General features: G+C 40.4%; 1 protein-coding gene across 2 annotated transcripts; it reads left to right on the top strand.

Moving 5' to 3' along the window:
• Window positions 1–2909: 2909 nt before the first annotated feature.
• On the top strand, window positions 2910–23516 carry TAF7L (TATA-box binding protein associated factor 7 like; the record flags this gene model as incomplete). 2 transcript variants are annotated; one of them, XM_079911080.1, is made up of 13 exons in its annotated part: window positions 2910–3189; window positions 7142–7209; window positions 8044–8122; window positions 9546–9679; window positions 10321–10447; window positions 10687–10742; window positions 13256–13297; window positions 14087–14234; window positions 14569–14682; window positions 15111–15329; window positions 15526–15638; window positions 16946–17005; window positions 22528–23516. In XM_079911080.1, the coding sequence occupies 13 exons, from the start codon at window positions 2910–2912 to the stop codon at window positions 22570–22572; spliced, it is 1485 nt and encodes a 494-aa protein (XP_079767206.1). In that variant the 3' UTR covers window positions 22573–23516. The 2 variants fall into 2 exon arrangements, with proteins under 2 accessions (XP_079767206.1, XP_079767207.1); XM_079911081.1 differs by lacking the exon at window positions 2910–3189 and adding an exon at window positions 3973–4047.
• Window positions 23517–27764: the final 4248 nt, after the last annotated feature.

Here is a 27764-nt window from a genome sequence, read left to right as displayed (position 1 = left end):
AAAGACCTAAATGTAAGGCCAGAAACTATCAAACTCTTAGAGGAAAACATAGACAGAACACTCTATGACATAAATCACAGCAAGATCCTTTTTGACCCACCTCCTAGAGAAATGGAAATAAGAACAAAAATAAACAAATGAGACCTAATGAAACTTAAAAGCTTTTGCACAGCAAAGGAAACCATAAACAAGACCAAAAGACAACCCTCAGAATGGGAGAAAATATTTGCAAATGAAGCAACTGACAGAGGATTAATCTCCAAAATTTACAAGCAGCTTATGCAGCTCAATAACAAAAGAACAAACAACCCAATCCAAAAATGGGCAGAAGATCTAAATAGACATTTCTCCAAAGAAGACATACAGACTGCCAACAAACACATGAAAGAATGCTCAACATCATTAATCATTAGAGAAATGCAAATCAAAACTACAATGAGATATCATCTCACACCAGTCAGAATGACCATCATCAAAAAAATCTATAAACAATAAATGCTGGAGAGGGTGTGGAGAAAAGGGAACACTCTTGCACTGCTGGTGGGAATGTAAATTGATACAGCCACTATGGAAAACAGTATGGAGGTTCCTTAAAAAACTACAAATAGAACTACCATATGACCCAGCAATCCCACTACTGGGCATATACCCTGAGAAAACCATAATTCAAAAAGAGTCATGTACCAAAATGTTCATTGCAGCTCTATTTACAATAGCCAGGAGATGGAAGCAACCTAAGTGTCCATCATCGGATGAATGGATAAAGAAGATGTGGCACATATATACAATGGAATATTACTCAGCCATAAAAAAACGAAATTGAGCTATTTGTAGTGAGGTGGATGGACCTAGAGTCTGTCATACAGAGTGAAGTAAGTCAGAAAGAGAAAAACAAATACCGTATGCTAACACATATATATGGAATCTAAGGAGAAAAAAAAAAAGGTCATGAAGAACCTAGGGGTAAGACAGGAATAAAGACACAGACCTACTAGAGAATGGACTTGAGGATATGGGGAGGGGGAAGGGTAAGCTGTGACAAAGTGAGAGAGTGGCATGGACATATATACACTACGAAATGTAAAATAGCTAGTTGGAAGCAGCCACATGGCACAGGGAGATCAGCTCGGTGGTTTGTGACCACCTAGAGGGGTGGGATAGTGAGGGTGGGAGGGAGGGAGACGCAAGAGGGAAGAGATATGGGAACATATGTATATGTATAACTGATTCACTTTGCTATAAAGCAGAAACTAACACACCATTGTAAAGCAATTATACTCCAATAAAGATGTTAAGGGGCTTCCCTGGTGGCACAGTGGTTGAGAGTCTGCCTGCCGATGTAGGGGACACGGGTTCGTGCCCCGGTCCGGGAAGATCCCACATGCCGCGGAGTGGCTGGGCCCGTGAGCCATGGCCGCTGACCCTGCGCATCCGGAGCCTGTGCTCCGCAACAGGAGAGGCTACAACAGTGAGAGGCCCGCATACCGCAAAAAAAAAAAAAAAAAAAGATGTTAAAAAAAAGTGCTTAGCACCTAATAAGTGCTTAGTGATTATTAACCTTAGAACAGTTCCTGGCACATAACTCAAACTTCTGTTGAAGGAATACATGCAACTGCATATTTCCTATAATGATGAGATTGACTGAAGCCATAGTTAAGGGAGAGGGAGGAAGGCTTTGGAGGGGATGGGGGTTCAGAAGAAGATATCAGAGAGACAGCAACATGACAGGACAAAACCCAGAAAAATATTCTGACAATATGACAGTATGTATATGACAGGTTTTTACCTGTACATCAGAGCTACTTCTTGGATCTGCTCTCCCCTACCAAGAGAAACCATAATTCGTGCCTTTTCCTTTTTTTCACTTTTCATTCCATTCTTTCTCAAGAAGGGGCTGGAAATCTGGCAGTAAAGGAAAAAATTACATATGTGTATGTTTGTGCCTTAATTTTTGCCTCCTTTCATGAAAGTCTTACCATATTTTAAGCATTTAATAAATATTTCAAATCAAGTCTGGCATATTAGATTATCAGTTAATATTTGTTGGATGATTGAATTTATAAGTGAGCAGTTACTTACTATGCTCCCCTCCTTCACCCATAGGGATACTCCCTCTGACACTTCTGTCAGAGCACTATTTTTATTTATCTAATATTTATATCTGATTCTCTTCACAAAAAGTTTTGAAGCAGTTTTCAGTGTTATGTACCACAACAGATAAAAATAATTAGGGATTGGGAGACAATGTGATGATTCAAAACAAGAGATCAACATATGCCAGTGAGGTTCACAGTTGTTAGAGGTGGGTTGCAAAATTGATTCTGAGCTTCCTAGCAGCCATCAAAAGGAAATTACATAATTCACATTGTCCAATGATTCAAAACACACTATTAATGGTATTTCAGTTACTGAGAATAGAAATTTTCCTTTGAGTTATTATTAAAGAATAATTTTTGATATAAATGCCATCAATAATTTTCTACAGTACATGAAAAACGAGTTTCATTGGTCCATTTTGTATTATAATCTTCAGTGTACCTCACCACATTATGCTAAAGTAAAGATCAGTGGATGAATTCTCAAAGGGACAAAAAACGGTTTTGTCTTGGTCTGAAGCTCTGGCAATTTAGCTTCACTGAAGGGAAAAAAATATCACGTATCCAGAAGAAACGACTGTACCACAATTAGTCTTCTAAAAATATTTATTCCTTACCATGAAGTTTAGATAAGTGAAGGCAACAGAGACTTCACGTCTATAATCTCTAAGAGGCACCACTTAATGTCTCTAATATTACCCCTGTGTCTTTAAGGACACCATTTTAGGAACGGTTTCATTTTTAGGAAAGTTCTGGAAACTTTTAGGTCACATGACTCAATAGGAAGCCATTTTATGACCTCAGCGAGAGACCATGGAGTGCCCTGAGGGACGGCGCTGCAGTTCCTCAGAAAATGATTTAACACCGACTTCAACATCAGAAGTAATGAGCCTCCGATATTCCCAAACTGCCGTTTTCCATGGAGCTGAAACTGCCGGCGGTCTTGGCGCCCAAACTGCCGGCGGTTTTGGCGCCCAAACTGAAGGCGGTCTTGGCGCCCAAACTCCTGCCGACTATGGCGCCCAAGCTGATGCCGCCATCGGCAACCAGGCTGCTGCCAGAACCCCTCTGGAAAACTTACGAGAAGGGACAGGTAAGTGGTTTTAAGATTTTTTCCGTACATTAAGGATCTATGGGAGAAACGAACTGCTAGAAGTTTATTTGAACCACGATGCCCATTTAAGAGAAATAAGCGGAGTACGCTGTATCTCTGTCCAAAAGATGTAAAATAGTGACTGTTTCGAAGGGATCAGCTAGTTAGAGTAGTTTGGGCGCGGATTCTAGTTATTTAATGCGTTTGCGCGGCAGTGTAGTTTTCACCAGGCGAGGTCGCGTCACCAAGGAACAAATCGGTCCAACCTAACAGATTTGTGGAGCAACCGATTCTGCCACCCCTTTTACAGTTATCACTGTGTGCTGGTAAAACCCCCGTGGCCGACCCAAGGGTCGTCCCTGTGTAAAGGGTATTTGTTCTTTTTTTTTTTTTTTTTTTTTTTGCGTTATGCGGGCCTCTCACTGCTGTGACCTCTCCCGTTGTGGAGCACAGGCTCCAGACGCGCAGGCTCAGCGGCCATGGCTCACGGGCCCAGCCACTCCGCGGCATGTAGGATCCTCCCAGACCGGGGTACGAACCCACGTCCCCTGCATCGGCAGGCGGACTCTCAACCACTGCGCCACCAGGGAAGCCCGGGTATTTGTTCTGAAGCCTTGCTCCGCGAGGTACTTGAGCGGCCGCAATCAGCACCCTTCGAGTTACCGCCCAGGCACGCGGCAAGCTGGCCGCCGCCTCGAGGCCATCCGCCAATCCGCGGTGGCGGAAGTGTGGGGAGGGGTTGCGCGCGAGGCTCCTCCCTGTCGCCACACAGTCCGCCCGCCGCCGGGAGCCCACTCGCTCCCTCTGGAACCACCCTGTGCAGAGAGGCCGTCCCGGCGCGAGTCGGCTGAGGGGCGTGTGAGTCCGGCGGTCGGAGGGCTCAACGAGGCGCCAAGGGCTGCTCGCTGCTCTTCCCTTGCCAGCCCACCTGGGGTGGCGCGAAGGCTTAGGGCCCCTTGGCCTGGTGGGAGGTTTTCTAGGGAAATGGGATCAAAGCCTAGGGCTGCGGTCTTCCCTTGGGAGCCTAGTGCCCCTGGGATAAGGATGGAGTGGTCATTGCCTCCAAACTGCAGCTAGCAGCTATGAACTTGAGAAACTACCAATTTAGTTTTGTGCTGACTTGTGCTAATGGGAGCTTGCGGTCAGGCGCCCTCCATTTAATCATAATTCTGATTCCAATTCTAATTCTGATGAAGTGAGATGGAGCTGGCTGGGTGGGGGCGGTGAATGGTGGAGAGAGGCCCTGTTAATTTAATTAGGTATCAAAGAGTGCTTGCTGGAAAAATGTGGATGGCTTTTCTTAAAAGAAATATGATGCAACCAGTTCATTGTATAAATGCAGATAGCAAATCTAAAAAATCATTAAAACTCATTTCTACCAGGGATGTCTACCTTCTCTGAAATGGTTCCAGTTCTTACATTCTTTCTTTCATAAGAGAGGAGTTGCCAGAAAGGCACTGAAATGAACAAAATGCCTTAGTCTTAATTCTGCTGATAAATCTAAAAGTTACTACTGATCTGATAAAATCTTGCTTAGCAGCTAGTTCTTCAAATCTGTATTTCTGCTTCCAACCTTAAATGTTTGTTACTCTTATGTTAGGCAATGTACCCAGTTCCAAGATTTTTTATTCAATTTATTTTATTTTAATTAACTTTCCCCCTTACCTTTACATTTAGTTTTGTGTGTGTGTGTGTGTGTGTGTGTGTGTGTGTGTGTGTGTGTGTGTGTATAACTGTATGAGGCAGGAAAAGGAGAGAAATGGCTATCACAAATAATCTCTTTTTCTCCCTTTCTCTTTTTCTCTCTCTCTCTCCTCCCCCCCACCCCACCCTCCCATCCTGGGTGTCTGATTTTTCACTCCTGATTTCTCTTGTGCTTTCTATGCCTTTCTGGTAGTTTCTGAAGTCAGCCTAAAGGACTGAAATCATAACTGGTGAATGGTTTACCTGTAATAGGGTCTCAGACTCACTTGTATGAGGTTTTGTTTGTTTGTTTTTCCTTTTCTCTATTTTAACTGGTAGTGCTAAATATTCTTTGTCCTCCCCCCACTTTTTCCAATTTTTTTAAATTGAAGTATAGTTGATATACAATATTATATGTTACAGATGTACAATATAGTGATTCACAATTTTAAAGATTATGCTCTGTTTATTGTTATTATAAAATATTGGCTATATTCCTCGTGTTGCACAATATATCCTTGTAGCTTATTTTATTATTTTTTTTCTTGTAGCTTATTTTATACCTAATAGTTTGTACCTCTTAATCCTCTACCCCTACATTTCCCCTCCCCTTCCCTCTCTCCACTAGTAACCACTAGTTTGTTCTGTATATCTGTGAGTCTGCTTCTTTTTTGTTATATTCACTTGTATGTGTTTTTTAAAAAGGTTCCAGTGCTTTTAAGTGAGATTCAAATTCAAAACTCAGAACTCAATTAATGGTTTACAGAGTATTAGGGGCTATACATTATCTGGAGCTTTTCATCTAACTTAAATTATAAGATTTTATAACTTGGTGTATAGCATAGTGTCCTTAGAACATAAGAAAACTTTTTCAGTTTTCATATATGTACACTGCTTTTTTCCATTTATTTATTTATGGCTGTGCTGGGTCTTTGCTGCTGCATGCGGACCTTCTTTTTAGTTATGGCGAGCAGGGATCACTCCTTGCTGCAGCGCGAAGTCCTCTCATTACGGTGGCCTCTCCTGTTGTGGAGCACAGGCTCCAGGTGCGCAGGCCTCAGTAGTTGTGGCTCGCGGGCTCTAGAGCGCAGGCTCACTTGTTGTGGCACATGGGCTTAGTTGCTCCACGGCATGTGGGATCTTCCTGGACCAGGGCTCGAACCCGCATCCTCTGCATTGGCAGGCAGATTCTTAACCACTGCACCACCAGGGAAGCCCACTTTTTTCCATTTTTGAGAAAAAATTTCCTCAGAAGTAGTGTGGGCCCTAAAACTCAAAATGCAAGCCACTACAGATATATCCCTAATAGATGGAAAATAAGATGAAAAAATGAAGATCAACTTGGAGATTATTCACTTTACAGAATGTGCATTATATATATATGTGTGTGTGTATGTGTGTGTGTGTGTGTGTGTGTGTGTGTGTGTGTGTGTGTGTGTGTATGGATTCATCTTAGGATTCCTTCAAATGGCTCTTAGGGGTATTTCAAATAAGTGGTGGTTGTGAGGATTAAATGAAATAATAGACCTTATGCACTCAATGTAGAGCCTGGCACATGGAGTGCATGCAGTAAATGTTAGTGATGAATAAATCAAATTAGATTTTATGTTTTTTCATTATCATCCCTTCAGAAATGAGTCTATTCCATGAAGTTAGATGTACTTATATAGATAGCCCAGCCATAAGACTGGGGCTCCTAACTTTTCCCCGAGATAGCTCGGAGCTGTTGATGTTGGCTTTAGAGTCATAAAAAGCTGCCTGCTCTCACACGGACTGTTTAATTCCTACCATTTTATTGATCATTAAGGTGAAATACTGAAAATTAAGCTCTGTTTCCTTCAAATCATCATAGAGCATTTCTGCCAGTGGTTTTTGGGGTTGATTTTGGCCTTTGGTTGGCAGTCTTCTCTGCAGAGGTATGTAGCTTACTTGCTTTGGTAGTCACCACTGTATTGATGAGTTAATCCTTTACCGGAGAGTCTAAGAATATTAAGAAGACTAAATCATGTGTAACAGCTCTTACTTCATTTGTTATCATGTAATTAGTATTAACGTTGGAAAATCTGCACATATGGGAGGGGAGATAAGGTGACTTTATAAATAATCAAGTTATGTCAAATAAAGTGTTTTGAAGCTGTACACACATCATTCCAGTGAGGGTTATCAGCAAGATATTGTATAATTTTACCAGAAGTGGTCAGTAGAGGGGGCAAGAGGAGTTTTTGGTAACTGTTGGTTTTGTTTTTGTTTTCGTGAACTCAAAAACAAGAGATGAGTAGAAGCCAGGATGAACCTCCTTACGAATTTGAGAAGCAGTTTATATTGCGTCTGCCTCTGGTAAGAAACCCTTGTATCTCAGGCCAAATATCTTCAGGGCATAAGTATCAGCCCTGCTTGGATTCTGTAGCATTTCTGATTATTTAATGTAGGCTATAAAAACCAAGAACATTTGTTTCCAGGAGTTGTGTTGTATTTAGCAGTCCTATTCTAGCGTGTACTCCTTTAAGCAGCATTTCTTTTGTCCTGCACATGCCACCTACTGTGTGGGTTGATTTCCTGGCAAACAGGTGGGACAATGATGGATTCAGTCACTTATCACAGATGCCAACAGCCTTGCTCACTGGACAGCCAAGATAAGACTCTTCTAAAAGAGAGTTCCTTTCTGTCACCTCAAAAAGGGGCAATGGAGGGGTTAGCACTGTCTCCTCAAATTCATCATCATGCAAGGCTGTTGAAGCTCATTTCAGCATTGTGTTAGGGACTCTTCCCCTATTGACACCTGTATTTAAGTATTATTTAGTCTAAGAAAGGTACATTAAGTATGGGCTTCAGAAAGGTATTTCCCTAATTAGGGTTAGTTAATATAGCCAGTAAACTGCAGCTAAGCCTTCCCGTAGCAACTACAACTTGAAGGGTAACAGTGAGAAACAGGAAGGTACAGCTAGGAGAAGGCATTATCTGTAGCTACTAAAAGACAACAATGAGATTAGAGTCAACCTCATCCTAACTTGACTTACCCAGTGCACAGTATCTCATGGTACATGGCATTGTTCCTAACGTTTCGGAAGTTTAAGGTTCTATTTAAGGGAGGACTGTCTCTGACATATCTGTTCTATTACCTGCTAAGTAGACAATTCATCCTTCTGATTTTTCAATCTACCTCCTTTTTAGGAACATGCTTCTACTGCCAGAAAGATAATACGCTCTGGAAGTGCTGCCATGAAGGATAAACTGAAAATTGACTTATTGTGTAAGTAGTTAATATCCATTCACCATACATTGAACAGTAATTTATTAAGGAATTGCTATGTGTCAGGCACAATACTAGATACCAAGTATGTGACAAAGAATAGAATGTGGTTTCTGTCTTGATGGACTCAAAGAGAGGCTTCAGTCACTTCCATCTCTTCCTTTTAAGAGGAAAGGAAGTAGAACTTATACAACTTGAGGTAATTATCATGGTGTGTATAAGGAAGAACTTGGAGGTCAACTGTGGGATTTGCATACTGCTGATTGTCTCCTATATGAAACTTGTGATTTCTGACTGTCCAGGGGAATGACAGGTGGATGTACTATTCTTTGTTTACAAAAGTGACATATCTTTATCTTTTTTAAATAATATTTATTAGAGTTTTAAATACAGAGAAGTATATGAAGAATAAAATTTTAAATGGCCCATAATCCCACCACTCTGGTAGCCCTTACTGACACTTTTAAAAAAAGGAATACAAATGCATGGCTAGAAAATTCAAATAAAACAGAAAGGTTCAAAAGGAGAAGTGAAACTATCCTTCACAGTGCCTCAACCTCAATGCCAAGGATAACTAATATTGGCCTTTTCTCCTTGTGTTTCCTTATAGACAAAACTTTTATGCATAATACCAACGTATAAATAATCTCTCTATATTTTTAAAGATAATTTACACAAAAAGGATCATGTCAAACATAGTTCTGCATCTTTCTTTTTTCACTTAATATTAGAAGATTACACTTGAATCCTTTTGTATCAAGAGACGTTCATGTTTGAGACATCTGGGCAGGATTCAGAGTTGTCAGTATATAGCTGACTCTTTCTCTCTCTCTCTCTTTCTCTCTCTCTCTCTCTCTCCCTCTCTCTCTCTCCTCTCTCTCTCTCTCTCTCTCTCTCTCTCTCTCTCTCTCTTTCTCTCTCTCTCGCTATTGTGTAGAATTTTATCTAGAATTTTTATCTAGAATTTTATCTAGAATTTTAACTAGAGATTATAACTTGAGACTTATTAGTACTATTCTAGAATCAACCCTCCCCTTACCCAACCCTTTGAAAACACCCATGTACAATGACATGATCGAATGCTCCTAATGGTATCCAAACGAATGGGTTTAAATGAATGGAGTTGGCCTTTCAAGATGAGAATGAAACAGTTACCACTTCATTCACTTTAGTTCACAACCATGACCAAGAAACTCAGCTACTTTTGATGGAATGACATAAACTAGAAAAAAAGAGCTCCATATACTCTGCCTTCTTTGCTGTGGAAAGTTACTAATTGCGTACACAATTCTGGCATTGTGAGAAATAGTAAGTTTCAATGAAAGACTCCTCTGTCCCCCATAAGTCTTCATTATTCAAACCCCAGGAGTCTTGAGAGTACATTGGGAAGATGTCAGCTTTAATCTTTTCTACTTCTGTTCAGCTGATGGACGTCATGCAGTTGTTGGGGTTGAAGATGTCTCACTATCTGCTAAGCTGGTTGATTTGCCTTGTGTTGTTGAAAGCCTGAAAACTCTGGATAAAACAACTTTTTATAAAACGGCAGATATTTCCCAGGTATGGACAAGTTTTCTTAATCTACTCGCCCACACATCCTTCAAGGATTTACTTTCTCCCTCCTTTTCTTTCTTTCAATTCTCTTTTCACCTGCTTGTCATTTCTAATTTCCAGCTCAATTGCACGGGGAATACAATGTCATGTTCTGGTTTGGTGTTTGATCCATCACTTTTCACTACTTTATCCAAATAGCTTTTAGAGCCTCCTGTTTGCCATTTATAGTGCCTTTCATTATTTGAAAAATATGAGCATCTGGGATCTTCGTCTGAAATTCCTGTTAAAGCAGTGTGCTGTTAACTCTGGAGGTTTACATTGGTTCTTATTCATCATCTCTACTGTTGATTTTTTGTTTCCTTTATAAATCAAAATGCTAAGATATATCTTGTTTTCAACACATTCCTTCCGCAGTGGTAAACACTGGAGCTAAAAAAGACAACAACAAACTCAGAGTCCATATGCTGTGCTGCCGAGATAGAGAGAGAATGCATACGAGTGTATGTAATACTTGGTTTTCTGGAAATGCCAAGTAGCATTCTCCTTACTTTTGTGCTCCAGGATTTCTGGTGGTAAGAATGATCATTATCCATTACTAACCCAAGATTTGTGGCCACAGTCAACTTCTTTGTCTTTGTTAAATGCAGATGCTTGTGTGCACTGCTGATGGTGGTGTCCACTCTCATCCTGAAGAACCGGTTACCTCTACTGATCTTAAAGCAATCAGGAAAAGTAAAAAGGAGAGACAGAAAAAACATATCTGGAAGCATGGCAGTAAGTCATCAGTCCCTTGCTCATTCTGGCTAACTACATTTATCTGCTGGATCCTAATTACTTGTGAGCCAGGGATCTGTTACCACACTTAGGTATTTGGTTCAGTAGGCATCCAGACACTCTTAAAGGAACGAGTCGTGTCATGAGCCAGTGGCTTAGAGCATAACCTTATCAAATTCAGACAGATATGTGACTACCATCAGTCATATATACATTTCACCATGTTGAATTTATTTTAGTTACTCCACCACTTAGGAATGTCAAAAAGAGAAGCTTCTGCAAAACAACAAAAGAGGTTAGTGCCATGCTATTTCTGTGTCTACTGGTTGGATTGGAAGAGGATTATGAATGGGGGGGAAGGGAGACAGTCAGTTGGGTATTCATTTTTTCAGTCATTTATATGTCCAATAAACATTTGCTGAGTATGAGCAACATGCCAGGCACTGTGTGCTAACAATTGGAAATATGTAAAGAACAAAAACAGACTTGACCCTTGAAGTTATAGGGTAGTCACTTAGGGATCTAGATGTGTCATGAACTTGAAACTCCTGCTAACGCTTTTAAAAGTTTCCAACTGCAAAATCTTGTTTTAAAGTGAACACATCCAGAACCTGAGAATTGGGAATTGTGGTTGTATTTCTAACCTTAACTCAGACTTGTAGAACCCTGGGCAAACTACAGGAGTACTATACCTTGGCTTCTTTTTTAATTAAATTTTTTATTTTGAAATAATTGTAGATTTACATGCAGTTGTAAGCAATAGAAAAGAGATACTGTGTACCCTTTACCCAGTTCTTCCCATTGTAACATTTGCAAAACTATAGTACAGTATCACAAACAGGAAATTGACATTATTACTATTCACTAATCTTATTCAAATTGCTCCAGTTTTGCTTTCTCCTGTGTATGTGTGCGCATGTGTTTAGTTCTATGCAATTTTATCCCATGTGTATGTTGGTGTATCCACCCACGCAGTCAAGATACTGAACAGTATTGTCACCACCAGGATCCCTCATCTTGCCCTTTTAAAGCCACACCCATCTCCTCCTCACCCCAAACCACCAGGCTCTAACCCCTGCTAATCACTAATATGTTCTCCATCTCTATAATTTTGTCATTTCGAGAATGTCATATAAGTGGAATCATACAAAGTATAACAGTTGAGACTGGCTTTTTTTTTTCACTCAGATTAATTCCCTTAAGGTCCATGTGGATTGTTGCATGTATCAATAGTTCATTCCTTTTTATTGCTGAGTGGTATGCCGTGTTATGAATGTACCACAGTTTGCTTAATTGTTCACTCATAGAAGTACATCTTGGCTGTTTCCATTTTTTGACTATTATAAATAAAGCTGCCAGCAGGTTTTTGTGTGAACATAAGTATTCATTTCTTTGGCATAAATGCCCAGGAGTGCAATTACTGGGTATGTTGCATGTTTAGTTTTATAAGAAACTACCCATAGTGTTTTCCAAGTGGCTGCACCATTTTACATTTGCCCCAGAAATGTATGTGTGATCCAATTTCTTTACATTTTCACCAGCATTAGGTGTTGTCACTATTTTTTATTTTAGACATTCTTATAGATGTGTAGTGATCTCACTGTGGTATTAATTTGCATTTCCCTGATGCTAAAGATGTTGAGCATCTTCTCATGTGCTTGTTTGCTATCTATATGTCCAGTTCAGTGAAGTGTCTGTTCATGCCTTTTGCCCATTTTCTAAATGGATTGCTTTTATTGTTGAGTTTTGAGAGTTCTTTTTTATATTCCAAGTACTAGTTTTCAGATACGTGGTTTGCAAATATTTTCTCCCAGTCTGTAACTTGTCTTTTTATGTTCTTCACTGGGTCTTTCAAAGAGCAAAAGGTTTTTTGTTTGATGAAGTCCAATTTATTGATTTCTCCTTTTAAGGATCATGTTTTTCATGTCAAGTATAAGAACTGTTTGCCTAGCCCAGATTCTGAAGATTTCTCCTATCTTTTTTAAGTTTTATATTTAATTTAAGTCTGCAATCCATTTTTGAGTTAATTTTTGTAAAAGGTTTGAGGGTTAGTTCAAGGTTGTTCTTTTTTTTTTCCCCTTTGCATGTCCAATTGTTCCAGCACCATTTGTTAAAAAGGCTACCCTTTGTCCGTTGTATTGCTTCTGCACCTTTGTAAAAACTAAGTTGGGCATATTTGTGTGAGATTTTTTTCTGGGTTCCATTAATCTGTGTTGATCACCGATTCCACAGTGTAGCTTTGTAATAAGCCTTGAAATCAGGAAGACTGATCTCACTTTTCTTTATTCAAGATTGTTGTAGCCATTCTAGAGTCTGTAATTTCCATATACATTTTAGAGTAAGCTTGTCTATGTCTATAGAAAACCTTGTTGGAATTTTGATAGGAATTGCATTAAACCTATAGATCAATAGCTTTACTATGTTTAATCTATGAACATGGTTGTTTTGGTTTTATACTGTCAGTCAACAGCATTCATTGAGTGCCTACTAAATATAAAACTACATTAAGGGCTTCCCTGGTGGTGCAGTGGTTGAGAGTCCGCCTGCCGATGCAGGGGACACGGGTTCGTGCCCTGGTCCGGGAAGATCCCACATGCCGCGGAGCGGCTGGGCCTGTGAGCCATGGCCGCTGAGCCTGCGCATCCGGAGCCTGTGCTCCGCAACGGGAGAGGCCACAACAGTGAGAGGCCCGCGTACCGCAAAGAAAAAAAAAAAACTACATTAAGAATGGTTCTAGAACTCTTTAAGCTTTAGTAAAGTACAACAATTATAATATAACTTCATTGTTCATTGTGTTTTATTTCATAGGTCACTGATATCAAACAAACTGAAGAAGTCAGCTTTCCTGAGGTAGACAAATCGTAATATAACTTTATTGTTAACCTATGCTGTGTTTTATTTCACAGCTCTTTAATTTCAAACAAATAAAAAAATCATAAAGATTGCTTTCAAGCCTTCCTTCTCACCTGTAACCCCTACTCCCATACACATACACTGAATTTGATTCACTGAAAAATGAATTCATTGTTCAATGTCTGACAACTCCAAGAGCAAAAGATACAATTTGATCAGTGACCCTGTGTATTTTAATCTGCTTCTTTTCTGTGATATTTATTTTTAAAAACCATTTCTTGGAAGCCAGGGTTCACTCTTACCAGCAATTGTTTGTAATTAGTTATTCCCCCTCAAAGTTCTAATCTCTATTTGTGGCATGATGAATTGGTTGCTGTGGAGATAATTGTCTAAAACTGGATTTAAGGGAGAATATGTGGCTAAGACCCAGTTTTTATAGGAAACTCTCTAATAATAAAGATGTGGAGAAGTGGAATCTGGGATTTTGGATCTTTAAACCAAATTACTTCCAAGTAACAAAAAAATTATAGTTCTTTGCCAGTGTGGGTCAGCACAAATAATTAACAACTGAGGCTTAAGGGTCATGCCTCTGAGGAGGTCTTTAATATAGAGTTGCAGATTGAAAAGATTAAATGTCTCAAGTAATTTGATTGGGAAAAAATAAGCTTACTGTACAAAAATATAGACCCTGATCAAAGTTTCCTTCATAAATAGCATTGTTTAAAGTAGAAATTTGATTGGATGTATCTTAAAGAGGCCTAATTATTTGAATTCATTTGTATGTAGGAAGAGGACATTTCTGCAGAACACAGGGTGTTAAGTGATGGTACTGGTATTCCTTCTTCTCCAACTTTGGTTCAGCATGTTGAACCTCCTGATGTGGAAAAGGAAGTGAAAAGACTACTGCACTCAGATGCTGAAGCTATCAGTGTCCGTATCCTTTTATACTAAATATTTTCTGTGTAGTCTGGTCCACCCAGAATGCACTTGGTGACAAGCTCTCATTTCTGATATTGTGTGCTGATGTTAATGTACAGAACTTATGATTTTTGGAAATGTTACTTTCTAGCTAGGAACAGTACATTCATGTAATAGAAATTATTTACTTGCGTAATTCAGTATAAGGCACTTTTCTATACTAGGAATCCAGATACAAATGGCCTGAAGTTGGACTAAATTAAATAGCACTTTCAGCCAGAGAGCCTCTTCCCTTTCAAGTTTGCCTTCTGCTTTCTTTCTGCTTTTTCCTTGACTGCCTCTCCTTTCAGGATGGGAGGTCATTGCCGAAGGTGAAACCAAGGAAATAGAAAGTCAAGGCTTCATTCCAGGCTTTGAGATAGCCTCAGAAATGAGTGGCTGTAAGCAGCGTCATACCTTACCAGGTGCATTAATAAAGGCAAAGCAGGAGCTTCAGAGAGGGCAGGTGTTGACTGTGTGTAGGACCATTCTCTGTAAACTCAGGCCAATCACAGAAAAAGGGTGCCTTTGCCCTTCTCTCCTCATATTGGTCCCACAAGTTTAGGGGTTTTAGATTGGGGTTCTAATATCCCATCCATCTCTGCTATTCTAAATTCCTGTGGGCCCTTGGATTCTCTGAATATTTTGATCATTGAGTACATGAATGAATGTTACAGTGTTTTTGCCTTTCCTGTCCTTGTTTTATAAAGGGAATAATCTTCCTGTGAGAAAAATTATTTTTAAAATTCATTGGTTGCCCAGTAAACTTGAGGGGGAGTATAATTGCAGCTGGAGTGGGAATTATTTGAAAAGCTTCAGATGGTTTCACCTTCCTTTTGCTTAAAACCCATAGAATATGGTGTGTTTCGGGAGATGGTCAATGACTCTAGCAGTAACAGTGAAGTTGAGGATGATAAGGAGGAAGATGAAGAGGGAGAGGAGGACTATGATGATGCGGATAAAGACAAGGAAGAGGAAGAAGATTATTATGAAATGTATATGGAAAGGGAGCTACAGGACAAGTTCACTGAATCTGGCCAGTATGAGGCAAAGGAGGGAACCAGCTCAATGGGTAAGTTAGGGAAAAACAAAGGGGTGGGACAGAGTGGGTGGCAGTACTAAAGACTGACTTTAAACACATGTTAGTTGCAAAGTTAAGTTTGAGAAATTATTGCTCAGATGTGTAGTGGAGTTTTAGTTGATTTGGATCTTGGTCCACTAGTTTAGGCCATGTTTAGATACATGAAGTTTTTGTCTATCTCTGTTAGTCATGAAAATTCAGAAGCAGACTCATTACGTGGAGAAAAAACTCCAAGAGATTCAGTGCAAAGCACAAAGACAGAAGAAGCTCATTATGAAAGTGGAAAACCTAATGCTCAAGGTAAATTCTTGTTGGCTGGTATAAATATATCCTGATATCTTACTTTCAAAATCCCATCTTTGTGTTTCCACTCATGTCATCTCTGTGCAGCATTCTGGCTCATTCATGAACCTGAACAACCTCTTAGATACCCCTAATAAAAGATAGCCCTATTTCCTTTTACCTGAGTATTTTTGATCATCTTATATAAGCATTTTTGGGAGGGGACCAGGAGACTTGAGATAATAATTGCCAATATTGAACATTTAACTATGTGAAAGGCATGTACAGAGCTAAGCATTTTACGTGTATTATCTCATTTCATCCTGACATCCCTGAAATATAGGTGCTGTCACTATTCCCGTTTTATAGATAAGAAATTGAAATTCAAAGAGATTAAGTAACTTGCCAAGGACCACAGTAAGTGGTAGGGCATAGATTGAACCCTGTTGCTCTGTACCAAAACATATTCATTACAATGAAAGAGAAACTAAATTAATTTAAAATTTTTATGATGCCTGCTTGAACAAAAATTAATATCATGCTTTATTTTTATTAATATGCATTAATACATATTTTATTAATACACATATCAGCAAAAGGAAAATGTATGTTTAGGCCATATTTGCTTCTCTTTTTATAGTGAGGGAAATTCTGAAGCATCTGGAGAATTCCTTGCCAGATTTGTTTTTCTATAGAGCTGTTGTCATCAAAGGGGAGCAACTTGACACAGAACTATACTTATTTAGAGTGTTGTCCTTCAGAATAACCAAGTTAGATAATAGATGTGGACATACTTTGAAAGATACAGATATATGGTATTATGATTGTTGTCGTGTGCAGTAGTAGTTAAGAATGGTAATATTCTGCCCTAGTGCAGGGGAATGAAGGAGTCAGCACCAGATTCCAAGCCAGCTCTTTAAGTAGGTCACCACAGTCAAAGGATTTGTGCTAAACTAGAAAAAGGTAACATGAAGGCATTCTAACTCTTTGTTTTAGGGCAAGAAAAAAAGTGCCATGTAGGGTGTATAAAATCAAATCGAATGGCCCTGCAGTTGGAGAGTGTAGTTTTTATACTCTAAATCCTTTTTAAAATGTGTTTTTATTGAAGTAGAGTTGATATACAATGTTGTGCCAATCTCTGCTGTACAAAGTGACTCAGTTATACACATAGAGACATTCTTTTTCCAAATCCTATTTTAAAAGTACTCTTTTGTTACGACTGACAGTTTTCTTACTTATCAAATTATTTGCCAAACTCTTTGTCTCTCTTGATTCTCTTTTCCTTTGAGACTCAGCATTCATCTTTTATATAATTCGTTTTCCAGAGTCATTTACAGTCTGTGCTGGAGCAGCTTAAGCTACAGGAAAAGCAAAAAAATGAGCAGGTGAGAAGTGTGTTTTCACATCAACCAGAAAATATTTGATGCAAAGAACCCCACCCCCCATCTCATTTCTGGCTGTTCTTTCACAGGAACAATAGTGGCCAAATCTTCTAAATGAGGGTAGCAGGTTGGAACAAAGTCTTTGTGAAAATTTGTTCATTCAGCAGATATTGAATGTCTATTAAGTGGAAAGCACTGGATGTACACACAGTGTTGAATAAGACACATACAATACTTTTCCTCATGGAGCTAACAGTCTAGCAGGGAAGATCAACAGCAAACAAATTATCATACAAATATAAAGGTGCAAATCATAAAGAAGGGCTGTGAAGGAGAAAGAGTCAGTGGTGCTATCTGAATAGAGTCCTGAATTAAATTGGGGAGATCATAATCAGCCTTTCTGAGGAAGTGATACTTAAGAGACCTGAAGGAAAAGTCCAGGCAAAAAGTGTATGAAGAGCTCCTTGGGTGGAGTGTATGCCAGGTCCCACATTGGAAAAGAGCTTGGCCTCTTTGAGGACCTCTGCAGTATTTAAAGCGAGGAAGAGAGTGACTTAAGGTAAGGTTGGAGAAGTAGGCAGAGGCCATATTGTATGGTCCCTTGCAGTCCATGATAAGGAGGATGGGTTTTAGTCTTAAGTGCAATGGGGAGCCCTTGGAGAGTTTTAAGCAGGAGAGTCACATTTAATTTAGAAGTTTTAAAGATCACTTTGATTATTATCTGGAGAATGGATTGTGGGAGGGCAGGACTAGAAGCAGGGAGGCCAGTTAGGAGGCTGTGGGGTCGTCTAATAAAAGGTGATGGTAACTTGAAATAAGGAGGTGGCAATGGAGATGGAAAGAATAAATATTTTTTCTTTTTTTATTGAAATGTCGTTAATTTACAGTGTTGTGTTAGTTTCAGGTGTACAGCAAAGTGGTTCAGTTATATATATATGTATGTGTGTGTGTGTGTGTGTGTGTGTGTGTGTGTGTGTGTGTATTCTTTTTCAGATTCTTTTCCATTATAGGTTACTACAAGATATTGAGTATACTTCCCTGTGCTATACAGTTGGTCCATGTTGTTTATTTTTTATCTATTTTATATATAGTAGTGTGTATATGTTAATCCCAAACTCCTAATTTATCTCCCTTCCCCCCTCCTGCTATCCCCTTTGGTAACTATAAGTTTGTTTTCTATGTCTGTGAGTCTATTTCTGTTTTGTAAATAAGTTCATTTGTATCATTTTTTTAGATTCCATATGTAAGTGATATCATGATATTTGTTTTTCTCTGACTTACTGCACTTAATATGATAATCTCTAGGTCCATCCATGTTGGTGCAAATGGCATTATTTCATTTGGAAAGAATATATATATATATTTAACGGCAATAAAAATGTGTTATAACAGCTTTATTGGGATATAATTCATATACCATACAATTCATCCATTTAAATTGTACAATTCAATGGCTTTTAGTATATTCACAGAATTGTGCAACCATCACCACAATCAATTTTACATTTTTATCACCCAAAAAAGAAACCTGTACCCATTAGCAGTCATTTCCCGTTTCTTCTGACCCTCTCACTCACCACGACCCCCCCACCCAGTTCTAGGCAACCACTAATCTACTTTCTACTAGCCTATTTTGCCTATTCTGGTTATTTCATATAAAAAGGAAACATATGTCCATGCCTCTCTCTCGCTTTGTCACAGCTCACCCTTCCCCTTCCCCATATCCTCAAGTCCGTTCTCTAGTAGGTCTGTGGCTTTATTCCTGTCTTACCCCTAGGTTCTTCATGACATTTTTTTTTCTTAAATTCCATATATATGTGTTAGCATACAGTATTTGTCTTTCTCTTTCTGACTGACTTCACTCTGTATGACAGACTCTAGGTCTATCCACCTCATTACAAATAGCTCAATTTCATTTCTTTTTATGGCTGAGTAATATTCCATTGTATATATGTGCCACATCTTCTTTATCCATTCATCTGAAGATGGGCACTTAGGTTGTTTCCATCTCCGGGCTATTGTAAATAGAGCTGCAATGAACAATTTGGTACATGACTCTTTTTTTTTTTTAACATCCTTATTGGGGTATAATTGCTTTACAATGGTGTGTAAGTTTCTGCTTTATAACAAAGTGAATCAGTTATACATATACATATGTTCCCATATCTCTTCCCTCTTGCGTCTCCCTCCCTCCCACCCTCCCTATCCCACCCCTCCAGGCGGTCACAAAGCACTGAGCTGATCTCCCTGTGCTATGCAGCTGCTTCCCACTAGCTATCTACCTTATGTTTGTTAATGTATATATGTCCAGGCCTCTCTCTCGCTTTGTCACAGCTCACCCTTCCCCCTCCCCATATCCTTAAGTCCGTTCTCCAGTAGGTCTGTGTCTTTATTCCTGTCTTACCCCTAGGTTCTTCATGACATTTTTTCCCCTAAATTCCATATATATGTGTTAGCATATGGCATTTGTCTTTCTCTTTCTGACTTACTTCACTCTGTATGACAGACTCTAGGTCTATCCACCTCATTACAAATAGCTCAATTTCGTTTCTTTTTAGGGCTGAGTAATATTCCATTGTATATATGTGCCACATCTTCTTTATCCATTCATCCGAAGATGGGCACTTAGGTTGTTTCCATCTCTGGGCTATTGTAAATGGAGCTGCAATGAACATTTTGGTACATGACTCTTTTTGAATTATGTTTTTCTCAGGGTATATGCCCAGTAGTGGGATTGCTGTGTCATATGGTAGTTCTATATATACACTACCAAATGTAAGGTAGATAGCTAGTAGGAAGCAGCTGCATAGCACAGGGAGATCAGCTCAGTACTTTGTGACCACCTGGAGGGGTGGGATAGGGAGGGTGGGAGGGAGGGAGACTCAAGAGGGAAGAGATATGGGAACATATGTATATGTATAACTGATTCACTTTGTTATAAAGCAGAAACTAACACACCATTGTAAAGCAATTATACCCCAATAAGGATGTTAAAAAAAAAAAAGAAAAGAAATACAGTGATGCTGAAGAAATTTTAAAAAAAAGGAAACATACACTACAAGGTCTGTTGTGTCTGGCTTCTTTCACTTGGCATAATGTTTTCAAGGTTAACCCATGTTGTGGAATGTATCAGTACTTTATTCCACTTTATGGCTGAATAATATTCCATTGTACAGATATACAACATTTTGTTTATCCATTCATCCATCAGTCGACATTTGGGTTGTTTCCACTTTTTGGTTACCATGAATAATGCTGTTGTGAACATTTATATATGAGAGAATGTATTTTAAAGGTAGAATTGATGGGAATTGGGCCAATTACTGAGTGTTGAAGGAGAAAAGAGCATTAAGGATGTATGCCAGATTTCTAACTTGAAAGACTATCATTTAAAGCCACAAGAGAGTGAGCAGAGTGAAAAGAAAAGAGGGCAGTGTGGGATAAGTGAGGGTCAAGTAGCTGTATAGAAATGTATGCTGGTTCCAGCCCTATACTGTTGAGGGTAGAGTAACAGTTTTAAAGAGACTGGAGGTCGTATTATGAGGATGGACTTAGCATGGAGCTTTTTTAGGGGGGGGCCCACGCCGCGCATCTTGCAGGAACCCGCACCTTCAGCAGTGAAAGTGTGGAGTCCTAACCAAGGGACCGCCAGGGAATTCCCGAGCATAGAGCTCTTAAGGTAGTGATGCCATCCCCCATGCTCATCCCCATACAAACAAGGCCAGGAGAATTCTTATGTTCTGTATATTCCCTTCCCCTCAGCACATCACTCATCCAAGTACTGCTTATAAACAGCCATGTGAACAGTTAATGCCAGGATTGCTTTAGCACCCACTAAACATCTTTGTTTTCCTACATGTAAGTAGTTAGTATTGGGGAGTGCTATTTTCAACATAGAACTACAGTTGTAAACTTTATTCACTCAGAACCCTTTATGTTAGCTCATTTATTCAACATAGATTTATTGGGCACCTACTTAAAGCTAGGTTCCACAGGGAACTACAAAATGCTTATGACATAGTCTCTGCCTCCAGTTGGGGAGAAATACATGAGAGGGATAGGAATTTAAAGGAATGAGAGCTCACTTTTGTCCATGGAGATTAGGGGAAGCTTCATGGAGAGATGGTGTTTGGGGCCTTAAGAGGTGGGTAAGGTTCTAATAAAGAGATAGAGAAATGAAGGCATTCTGTATAGAAAGTAGCATTCACAATGGCTCAGAGGTGGTGATGCCAGGCTTAAGAGTTTAGATTTTTGGTGTAGGTCATAATCCCTAAAAGCTTTTTCACCTGGGGAGTAACTCAGGAAATTTTCTCTGCTAGCAGTATATAGGAGAAATTGGAGGGGGGAAAGACTAGAGGAAGATGCAAGTGATAGAAGGAATCAGAACTTAAAAATTGATTGGATTTCCAGGACAAAAAGGGAACAAGGAGCCTGGGTGACTGGAAAATGGTGAGCCACTAACAGGAATGAAGACAACTTGAAGAGGATTCTTGGGGGGTGGAGGATGGAGAAGATGATGAGTTGAGTTGGAAGCACTTTTTAAAATGGGAGATTGGAGAGTGCCTCATGCATAGAAATGATCATTGAAGCTGTGGGGATAGATGAGTTAGCCAGGTTGACTGTTCAGCAAGAAGTCTGAACCTAAGGAAAAACCTCCCTTTAGGAGGTGGTGGGAGGAGAAAGTGCCAATAAAGGAGAAGGAACTGGAGAAGTCAGTGGTGGTAATCATGGTCAGCATCTGAGTGAAAAGATGCTCTCAATTACTACAGCTAGCAATTATAGCAGTTTGGTAGCTCATGTCCAGCACAGGATCATTTTGTAATGCTCCATTCCTGTCATTCCACAAAATGAAAATCCACACTGATATGGGGTGAGCTAAATTGAATAATACTCAAAAACAATCTTTGTCTCAAAGACAGTATACCTGAGTGTTATTGGTCACTTTGCCATTTCAAGTAAATAAAAAAAATAAATCTTACATCACAAAATGTTCAGGGCTTCTGACTTAAAAAGCATCAGGGTAAGTAGAACGTCATCAGACTTGTTATTGGTTAGGACTCTGAGTCAGTTTTCAAGGGTCTCATAACATGGCAGGAAGCAGCAGCCACGACTCGGTTTAAGACACGTTAAAGGTGCGTTCAGTGGGGCAATCGGCTATCACAACTGCCTTATCTTCTGAGTCTTAGACTATGGCTACAGTGATCCCATCTCCTTTGCCCCTACAGTGAGCTGTGACCTCTGTACACTCTTCCCAGAAGTACAAATTCTTAACAGCAAGCATATTTAATTTCTTTAGTATATTCAATTTTGAAGCTTCGTTTTATAAGTTTGGCATGATAAAGGACAGCATCATTGTTTGTGTTCTTGACTGTGGCACTGTTCTTTGGAACATTGTAAGACTAAGATAACCTTATAAATGCCAAATTACAGTCTTCCTTTTTGGTTTATATAAGTAGATTCTAGATCAAGTAATGGAACTTAAGATTTCAGATGAATTTTTCATGTTTTTCTTCCTCTCCCTACAGCTCATTTATCTACGGAAAAGACTGAACTATTTTCTGAAGAAGTGAGGAGAGCCTTCAGCCTGGCACACAAACCTTGGCTTCACCATCCAGACTGAAGACCTAGATGAAATTGTACCTGTTTCTTCTCCTTTCATTGCCTTATGTTGCATCATTTGTATTTGTTTCTCTGAACGTTTTTTTTTTTTTTGCTAGTTATATTCAAAGTTTGTAGCCATGTAGAAAGGGACAAAGTATTAAAAAGTAGTAGACCTAGAGACCCAACTTAACTATGGGACTTTGCTTCTCTTTATCAATTTGAGAGTTAACTTAAATTGTTTCTCTTTTATGGTGTCTCAGATGATTCAGCCATGCTTGCCAAAGGCAAACAGTCTAACCTGAAGGCTATACAGCTGGTTTGCATAGATTTTTAGCTTTTTCTTCTTCTGTTTGTTCCAAATATTTCCTAAAACAGAGTCAAACCATTTCTACCATGGGCTAGCACCTGCCACAGTGAATAAGTGCCTATCTGGCAGCAGTTGATACTAGGTTGTATCCTGTCTCTGTTCAGGCATTAATGGCTGCTTTCCGGCTCAGGGATGATTTCTTGCTGCTGCTATCTTTGTTCTGTTGTTAATGGTTTTAGGATTGTGTCTGGTTGTTATTTGGCAGCTATGGGACTAGTTAGAACAGAGATGATATTCTGAGCTGTTATCCTTATTCTGAGCCTCTTCTTCCTAACCCCCATCGGAAAAGGTTAGGAAAAAAAACAGATACCTGTGGGAGCTCCCTGGTTGCCTAGTGGTTAGGATTCCAGGCTTTCACTGCCATGGCCTGGGTTCAGCCCCTTGTCTGGGAACTCCCATAAGCCTCGTGGCAAAAAAAAAAAAAAAAACAAAACAAAAAACGAACAAAAAACAGATACTTGTATTGCCTGTGAAAACTTCCTTAAAAACCCTGGGCCAGTTTGGTGATTTTCAGCTATGTTAAGATTTTATAGTCTGTATTCCTTAAGCAATAAATAAATTCCTTAAGTGGATTACTGTCACTTTATTAAACAGCTCCCATGATAAGTACATTCATATCCAAAAGGAAACTGGTAAGACAAGCAATAAATTCTGCAGTTAGGAAATTAAAGAAGATGCTGTCAGCACTGGGACATCCTTCTAAAGAGCTCTTAGGATAACTCCTAATGAACTAAGCAGATCATCTCATATTCACCATAAATCATTGGGATTTTGAGAGAAGGTACAGAGAAGTAACAAAAATGGCAGCTCCAATATTTGCACTGAATTATGTTGTAGTGGAAGGAGCACAAGGTTGGAATCCTGGCTCTGCTACCTACCTTGGGCAAGTCCCTACACCTCTTAGAGCCTCTGTGTCCTTATCTGGAAATCAAGGGTGATAATGCTTGTCACCAAGAGACATCTGAAGGTTTTCTGGAAGTAGCCCAGCTAGACCCAGGTCTGGTCCCAATTGATGAAGTCGGTGCCACTCTAGGAAATGAACCCCCAAGATTTCTCTGCCACTTTTAGTTCTCGCATTCCAAGTTGAAGGTAATAAGCCAAGGGCAGAGAAGGGGAAGTCAGTATGCATGGGCAGGGCCTATGGAGAAGGGATGAAGGCAGAAGGAATGCTGGGGACAAATGCAGGGAAGAAGTGGGTCTAAGGGCGAGAGACATGGACAAACAAAATGAAGCCAAGATTAGGAGAAAAGTTAGAGGATAGCTTGAAAACCAAGATGGTTTTTTGAAGTTTTTTTTTTCAGAAACCCAAAATTTAAAAGATGAGAAGAAAGAATAGGGAAAAGGACTTGTCAGAGGCAGAAGGTGGGGGAAGAGGCAGGGTTTGAAAAGAAGATAGACCTTTCCAGATGAAGGATGGCATAGGACTGGGGCAAAAACATAAAAAGTACCCTGGGGATGTGGCTGGAGAGACTGAGGCCGGAGAGAGTGGCACATAGACCACAGGTGGCATCCAGGGGTGAGAGAAGTAGAAGAGCCCTAGTCCAGCCTCTGTCCAATACTGTAGCCCAAGAGCAGCCAGAGCTCTGCTGAGAGGCAGTGGGGAAGGGAAGACAACGGGAAGGAGCAAATTCGTGTATCTGTGGTGCCCTTCTGTTCCCTCTACTACCACGTCTTGTAACCCTGGGTAACTGCTTCACCACTGCCCTCCAGTCACCCAAGGCTTGTTGCCGCCCTGACTCCCTCCCTCCCCCAACACACACACGTAATATATCATGAAGGTTTCCTTTTCTACAGCTCAGTGATTGTGACTTTGGCATGTTACAGAACTGCACTGTCCAATATGGTATCCACTAGCCATGTGTGGCTTTTGAGCACTTGACATATGGCTAGGCCAGCCTAGGCCAAATTGAGGTGTGTCTTTCCACATAGGCAAGGCTCAACTGCAGGTGGCCCCAGGCCTTGGCAGAATGCCCTGTGATCCTCCTGGAACCTGGGAAGACAGGCAATCTCACGAGGATTTGAGACAAGACCATTTCTCACCTCCCTGTTTTGAGGGAGGCTGTCATGGGGCAGTTTCTCATCTGCCTCCCTCATTCTGGTGAGCATGAGACTTTCTGCCTGCCTCCCCACTCCCCTGCCCTTGCCCCAGAGGGTCCAGCTGCAGGCCATAGAGCTGCTTAGCAGCGGTGTGGAGTTGGTACTCAGCAACATGGTGTCCTGCCATTCATGTTGCATGTCATCTGGCCCCTTTTGTTTCAGTGTCATCCTGTGCAACAGCGACATGGAACGGATCCCATTGCTGGTCTTGCTTTTGCTGTCTCTAAGTAATAAAGTGCCTGGATGTATGTGGGTTTCCTGTTCTTTTTTACCAGTTGAAATCTGTCAGCTTACTTGACAATTTCCAAGACTTAGTAAAAAAAGAAAGAATATAAAATATCTCAATAATGGTTTTATACTGATTACATGTTGAAATGATAATACTTTGCATATATTGGGTAAAACAAAATATTAGTAAAATTAATCTCACCTGTTTTTTACCTTTTTAATATGGCCGCTAGAAAATTTAAAATTGCATATGTGATTCACATTATATTTCTGTTGGACAGTGATGTTATAGATCAGTGAAGAAAGAAAAATTGGTGGTGGGGAGGAGGGACTGACAGGGTTTTATTTTGCCAGAAAATGGCATTAAAAAAAAAAAACTATCGCCACCAATTCACAGGGACATTTTAACACACACCCCCAAATATATAACCATAATCTCAGAATAAATGATAGACTTTTAAATTGATTATATGTAACTTTATGGAAACTCACTGCATTGTCCAGATTTTTCTCTTAATGCTTTAGGCTGGTGAAAAATTCCTCAGATTGATGAGGATGGTGTTGAAGAACCATTGCTACAAAGAGCTCATCCCATGAGCTGATAACTAGCTAATTTGTGTGGGGCTTTGAGAGGCGACCAGTCCAGGTAACAGTGGTGGATGGGGCTAGTGGGGGGTGTCTTCTTGTCCTGTAGGTGTTGGACTCTTCTGGTGGCCTATGTTTTGCAGTGTTCCTGTGGCTTCTTGGCCCCACCCTCTTCTCACACACCCAAATAAGGTAAAGATGTGGAGTGTCAGAGTCAAAGAGTGTAACCAGAGGAACCAAAGTAAACAAATACGAATTTATTCTTTTCAAAGCAGAATTTACGGGAAAGGGGAAAAGCACCACAGTGAGTGGCAAAGTTAACTAATTTGTCTCCAGCCCCGCCCCTTCATCCCAAACTTTTCTAGACTTGTGCGCGGCCCTTGCCACTTCCCCAAATCCCATCCTTGTGACCAGTCCTTGCAGCCAGCGAGCAGCATCGCAGGCTTCGGTCTGGCCTCAAGACTTCCCTGGGGACAGCAAGGACATTGAGCAGGTGCCCCTCCAAATGCGGCAGCTGTGGGAGGAGATGGAGACTGGGAGCTGAGCCCTGGCCTTGAGCCTTTCCCTCTCCCACAGTCATTGGTGTTTAAAGAACAAGAAGGAGCTGAAGTATTCCTTTGTTCTCAGGGCCAGATTTTGGAAGGAAGGCCCAGAGACAGAATTGCCCAGCTGAGCAGGTGAGTCTCCACAGCCCTAGGGCAGGACCCCCACTTTCTCCTCCAGGACTGTTCATCTTAAGATAGCTACTTTCTTGGTTATCTGTCACCTATGTCAAGGGAACTTTGATGAGAGTCTTGGCCTGAAATGGTCTCGGAGGTCGTGAGTCTGCCATTGAGAATGCCTCTTCAAGGAATGCTCTAGCCCAAAGCTGACTATGGAGCCCAGATCCCAAACACACACCTCAAGCATCATGGGTATTCCTTAAAATTCATCAGGAAGGAAACCATCTCCCAGGATTTGCCTCTGCTTGGCCTCAGGGTTTTGCATTACCATGGCCTGCCAGCCCAGCTCCTAAAGTACAACAAACTCAAACAGGTTTCTCTACAAGGAAATATCTCCAAACTTTGGGCCTGGAAGGAAATGGACATTTGAAGGTCTTTCCATTCTGGAGGGAAGGGTGCATATCCTCCTGGGTAGGACCCTCTCTAGGGAACCATACAACAAACAGCCTGATGTCCTCTAGCCAGTCAGCCTTCCTTAATAATTTCCCAGTCAACCTGACTCCACTCTGCTCTCACTAGAAGCAGAGGCACCCTCATAATGGTTTTTTGGCCTCTACCAGATTCTGTCGAGAATACATTACCTATCAATCCTAACTGTTCCCCGATACTATTTGACAACAACCCCAGCAAACACATTCCTTATCGCTGATGCTAATCCCACAAGCCAGGGGTTTTCATTAGGTTGCCTACCCAGCAACTCCCTTCACCACCCTTCCAGTACGGGGCCAAAAACTACGCAGCATCACACACAATACCTCTAGGAGACAACATACACGACAGATGCTTAACAACATGCAACACATCTCCGTAAATCCCACCTTAATTTGAATTCACAGTGCCCAAAGACCCATTTACCTCACTGTGGGAAAACTCTCCGCACATGCTGCAGTGACTATCACTGGACTCTCAAGCAATATACTCACCTTGGGCATCAAGGTAAACCCAGGACCACTAAGTGTCATTGACCCTGTTACTGAGAATTCAACTCTTGACTTGCTGCTTCAGTCTACCTATAGCACAAATCCTACATAACGAGATCTACGTCTTCTCTACCATGGCCTACTGCAGTTGCCACAGGCCCTCAACAGCCCAAGATCTCTCATGTGGAGTAGCAGTTAGGAAAAGGATTTTCCAGGACTTTCCTGGTAAGATTGTTTCATAA

This window comes from Stenella coeruleoalba, assembly GCF_951394435.1.
Source record: "Stenella coeruleoalba genome assembly, chromosome: X".
NCBI classification, from domain to species: Eukaryota; Metazoa; Chordata; class Mammalia; order Artiodactyla; family Delphinidae; genus Stenella; species Stenella coeruleoalba.
This window is presented reverse-complemented; position numbering and strand designations above follow the sequence as displayed.